This window comes from Trifolium pratense, linkage group LG5 (genome assembly GCF_020283565.1).
Source record: "Trifolium pratense cultivar HEN17-A07 linkage group LG5, ARS_RC_1.1, whole genome shotgun sequence".
Classification (NCBI taxonomy): Eukaryota; Viridiplantae; Streptophyta; class Magnoliopsida; order Fabales; family Fabaceae; genus Trifolium; species Trifolium pratense.
Window position 1 is genome coordinate 52,030,924 of NC_060063.1, and position 5,871 is coordinate 52,036,794.

Consider the following 5,871-nt stretch of genomic DNA (forward strand, 5'->3'; position numbering starts at 1 on the left):
AAAAGAAAAAAAAAATCTTTCGACTAAGCAAGTCTTGCATAAGCACAAGCCTAAATAAAATGTATTTAGACGCATACACACAAAATAAAAAAATTAAAAGAAAATTAATATAATTACATCGATGAATATATTTTAATTTTTTTATTTAATTTGCATGAGTGTTAACACCTATCTTTTATAGAGGAGGAATTCTTACTTGGGCACAAACCCAAGAAAAAATCTTTTAGGCACACATACATTAGTAAAAAAAATTAAAGAAGAAATGACTAGATGATGTGACAATATTAATTTTGTTTTAACTTTATTATATTTGTAAGTGTGTGCCTAAATGATTTTTTCTTAGGTTTGTGCCCAAGTTAGAATTTCTCATCTTTTATATTTGGGCATATCCCTCCCAATTTACTTGGATTCATTATTTTATGAGTCAGGATCCGTTGACACCAACTAGTTTGACACCAAATGTTACACCTCTCAATAACGTTTTAACCGATATAAATTTTATAAAATCCACCGTTGGATTGAAAGTTTACATCATATAGATCATTTGTGTAAAATTTCAAATAAATCCAAAATCATTTGATATGTTATTGAGATACATCAAAATTAACGGTTTTTGTATTTTTTTAAATGCCGTTAATCTTTATGTGTCTCAATAGCATATCAAATGATTTTGGATTTATTTGAAATTTTACACAAATGATCTATATGATGTAAACTTTCAATCCAACGGTGGATTTCATAAAATTTATATCGGTTAAAACGTTATTGAGAGGTGTAACATTTGGTGTCAAACTAGTTGATGTCAACGGATCCTGACTCTTATTTTATCCAAGTAACAAACAATCCATGTTGTCAACAAAAAAAAAAACAACAATCCATGTTGCTAGAAACAATGTGGAATGTTCTTTCTTCCTCTCCACAAACACAATTTCACAATCCAATTACAACAACACAACCATGTTACTCTCATCATCTCCGATTCAAACCCATAACAACAAGAATCACTTTCCCTTTCAAACCAAAATGCCACCACCACCACCAACAACAACAACAATCCAAAACCCAAGATGATGGAATCCCAATCGACGACGTAAAAACCTTAGCAAAATTCAAATCAAGACACAACTACATCCGTGTTCTAGAAGTTTCTAGAAAAGCCGACCACCCATTCCGCGGTTCTCGTCTTCTTCTTCTCGACAACCCTGGAAACATTCACAGCATTTCATTTCTCTTCAAAACCCTAACCAACACTTACTTCGACGTTTTCGCTACACTCCCTCCTATCATACCTAAAGGACCCATCGCTGTTCTCGGCTTCGGCGCCGGTTCCACTGCCCGAATCATCCTTAATCTATACCCTGATACGGTTATTCATGGTTGGGAACTTGACCATTCTGTAATTGAAGTTGCTAGAGAGTTTTTCAACCTTGGAAAACTTGAGAGAGAAAATAAAAACAGAATTTTTGTTTATGTTGGAAATGCTTTAACTGCGAATTTGGAAGGTGGGTTTTCTGGGATTTTAGTTGATTTGTTTTCGAAAGGGAGTTTGATACCGGAGCTTCAGGAAGTTGCCACGTGGGAGAAGATTCGCGGGCGGTTGAGGAAAGGTGGGAGGATAATGGTGAACGTTGGAGGGAGTTGTGTGGAGGCTGAGGATAAGGTTAGAGATGGGAGTGTTGTGATGGAAGAGACATTGAAAGCAATGAGAATGGTTTTTGGGGAGAAGCTTTTTGTACTAAGACTTGGGAACCGTGGGGATGATAGTTCTCTTGCTCTTACTGGTGATTTTCCTGAAATTGATGCTTGGAAGAATGCGCTTCCGTCATCGTTGAGATGTTATGTTGATTCATGGACGCCATATTCCGGTTAGTGTAATTGTTTGCGTTGAAACGAGCATGCTCACCAATTGTTTGTGTTTATTCCTCTTTGAAATGTATGTTTTATTTCTCTGTGGTTTGAGGAATGGCACTGTCAAATCCCATTTTTGTGCAGAATATAATGGTTGGAATTTTATTTTACTGATTGACATGAAGGATGTAACTTGTAATATAACATACGATTAAATTAGTATAAGCAAGATGCTTAATTATTCACCTAATAGGAGTGTTTCTAAAATGGATATAAATATAGTACAAGTTACAAATTGTTCGAATTGTAGAGTTTAGTAGGACTTTATAGTATAGTGCATGTTTTGTTTTATGGTGAAATTTTTGTGTTATTGCTTTTAGTTAAAAGTGTGTCGAAAGTAAAGTGGTTTATGTTTGGATATATTTATGTAAAAGTGAATTTTTATTTTTTATGTCATGTGTTAAATTGAATTTTTATATAAATATAGGATAATTACACATGATTGAAAGTGAATTGAACAATGAATTTCAGTGTAAAAATCATGTTTAGACTCAAAAGCTGTAAATCCTAGAATCAATTTTAGAGACAAAATCAATTATACTTGAGAGCAACCAAACATATCAACATCAATTTTACACCTCCAGAATCAATTTTTGGAGGCTCCAAACGTGACTCTTGCTTTTGGTTCATATAGAATTGAGCATATGCAGCATGTTGAGAAGATTGTCTCTTGGTCTCGACCCCTTGAGGGGGTTCGGAGGTCTCATCTGCGATCATCATGGTTGCTTTCTCCATGGTTATTATGGGAGTAGTGGTGGTTCATACATATATTATTCACGCAGAGATTTTGGATCTCTTTTATGGGCTCCAATTATGCTAAGATTTTGGTTATAGGAAGATTACATGCTTCTCAGATGTAGTTCATGTGATTATCTTGTTACCTAATAAACTTTTCATGTAATTGACTCTCATTTCATGTCATAAATTCCCTACACTCGGCCGTTGAGAAACCTCCTAACCAATACGACCACTAATGATGGGTTGATGGTGAAGAGTTTAAAAATTCAAAATATACAAGTGACAATAGTTAATAGTCCTATACTGTTACTGATAATGTTATGTGATTCAGCTGTTGCTAAATACTATACTTTGTTGATTATGATTGAACCAAAGTGGCTGGAATTGTTTGCTCAGTTCAAGAATGTGATACATGGGATTCTAATAATTCTCTGAAACAAGAATCAGAATCTTGTTGAAGTGAAGACTTATCAGCCTAGCTATGATAAACCTTGCACGTTTTAGCTGGCTTAGCTAGTAGCTAGAAATGTAGTACTAGAAGCTTTTAGCAATAACTGTATACTCCTAATCATTAAAGTCCCTGCTTTAATTAATCACTTTACTCATAAAGCCACTCATGCACATTATGCAATTTTGCATTGGATCACTCATGAAGGTACTACTGCTGATGGGTGACTGTATTTGTGAAAATTAGTACTGCTTAGAATCACTCTCATCACATGTTTGTATAGTGAAGATCATCTAGTCAATAGTGTTTTGGTGAAAAGGAGGAAATGTTTATCTAGTACTCTCTTTCAGTAAAAGGAAGAGCAGCAATGACATGTTGTATCATGCAATATCATAATTCTTCTGAACTTATAATAATTTTACAACACATTCAAGAGGATCAACAAATTTTATTGGCTATACAGGTGCATTTGATTTATTTTTGTACTTATATTTAATGCCAGAGTAGGAAAATATTGTACACCATTTCAAATTATTTTTTTCTTCTATAATTTGATTGACTACTGAAATGGATTCCCTAATGAGAAACTGTTGATTAAGATTCAATGGTTAATTAAGCGTTTGATTAAACACCCTTTTGAGCAATTGATTGATATATATATTCTTGAAGTAAATTATAAATGAGTTTGCTTATTGGTTTTCTTTTAATCCTTAGTGTACTTAAAGGTTGCTCTGTTACTTTGCTGGAAAATATTTCAGGTCAATCAGCCATATGAAAATGTAACTGTGTAGGAGTTATATTGATTAATTTTTATTTTCAGCATACCTGAGTATATCCCTCAAAATGAATCATTGTTCCAACTTTATGGCAACTTGCACGTCTTGCTGCATTATGTGTGTTGGTCAAAAAATCAAAATCGGCCCAGTCGTCGCCGAAATGCTATGAAATAGCTCCATCCATAATTCCAATACTTCTCTCATACCAAACTAAAAAAAATCAGCCTCGGATGAGGTTGAGGGGGATCTCCTGCGAAAGTTGGTCTTTTTCCGATCATGATGGTGGTGCTGATTTGAGAAACTCTAATATTAAAGTCAATCTCAATATAATATAATACAAATGAATGAGATAGATAAAGGGCACTCCTTATATAGGGAGTGAATGGCTCCATGAGAGACCTTATGTATCATAGTATTTATTGTAGTATCTTTCTTTTTTGGCTTAAATGCAGTTTTACCCGACTTGTTTTGAAAAATGCGGAATTTTACCCCTCCTATTTTAAAATGCGGAATTTTACCCCCCCTATTTTATAATTTGTTGGATTTTGCCTCCCACCAAAATTCTGCACAAAATCTGTTTCTGAGCCTCAAGTTCAAAGCTTTGCACAGAACTCAATTTGGATCAATAATTCACAAAACTGATATCGAAACGACCGTAATCGAGTTAGCTTTCCACAGAATCAAACTCCACTAAATTTGGAGCTATATAGAGAGATTAATTACCGTTTTAGTGAAGGTCTGTCCAATTACTAATTCTGCAGAAATCTACTTGTGACCTTCAAATTCAACATCGTCTACCGAACGCATCGTAACTGCAAATTCGACAAAATTGAAATGCCAACAAGGGTAATTTCGTTAGCTTTCCATACATGTAAATAGTATTCAAAAATGAGCTACAAGGTGAGAGGCATGACGAAAATACCAGTAGTAGTTTCATACGATAATTAATTTGAACATACCTTCACTAAAACTGTAATTAATCTCTTTATGTAACTCCAAATTTAGTGGAGTTTGATTCTGTGGAAAACTAACTCGATTGCGGTCGTTTCGGTACCAGTTTGGTGAATTATTGATCCAAATTGAGTTCTGTGCGAAAATTTGAACTTGAAGCTCAGAAGCAGATTTTGTGCAGAATTTTGGTGGGGGGCAAAATCCAATAAATTATAAAATAGGGGGGGTAAAATTCTGCATTTTTCAAAACAGAGGGTAAAACTACATTTAAGCCTTTTTTTTTTGTTTTTCAATGGAGCTGAGGATCGAATCCACGACCTCTAGCAAACTACCCAAATCTCTCATCACTAGACCAAACCTATTGACTTTTATCGTAGTATCTTTCAACAATAAAAATATTTTCTTTACTAGGTAGTATTTACAAATATTTTCTTAAATATATGAAAATGGGTTATAAGGTAATATTTACAAATATAATAAAAGCATTATATCGAGCAAATGGTTGTGGCATAGTGAAGTGTCTGAAATATGGCCCTTGAAATACTAAACTCTTATGACTGAACTAGTATTTAAAATGTAGTAATCTATATATATAAATCCTAGATAGTTGTGGAATTATTTATTTAAACCCTAATCCACAAACCAATGAAAACATTTCATTTAGCCACATCATCCACTTTCATCCATTTAATGTGGGGTACTAATTGTAATTATTATTATTATTATTATTATTATTATTATTATTATTATTATTATTATTATTATTGTTTTGGGTTATTATTCATTTTAAATTTTTTTGTTCATTTTATTATTTTGTGTATTTTATTGTTTTTTTTTTCCAAAAAAGTTAATGTTTTTGCTCCTAATCTTTGTAAATACAAGGAGTTGGTCGATTGTCATGACTACTTTCTAATGTTAGTAAAAAAAAATAGATAAAATAAAATTCACTAATGATTGTTATGCCATGTATGATTTTTATCATATTCGATATTTGAGTATGAGTTAAGTTGGTTTATCTTTGCTCCAATAAGTTTCAAATTAATATAAATG

The 5,871-nt window shown here is 33.0% G+C and overlaps 1 protein-coding gene across 1 annotated transcript; it reads left to right on the top strand.

The window, feature by feature from the left end:
• Nucleotides 1-825: 825 nt before the first annotated feature.
• LOC123887111 lies at nucleotides 826-2,143 on the top strand. Its single transcript, XM_045936401.1, has one exon. The coding sequence runs from the start codon at nucleotides 878-880 to the stop codon at nucleotides 1,868-1,870; it is 993 nt and encodes a 330-aa protein (XP_045792357.1). The 5' UTR covers nucleotides 826-877; the 3' UTR covers nucleotides 1,871-2,143.
• The last annotated feature ends 3,728 nt before the right edge of the window (nucleotides 2,144-5,871 follow it).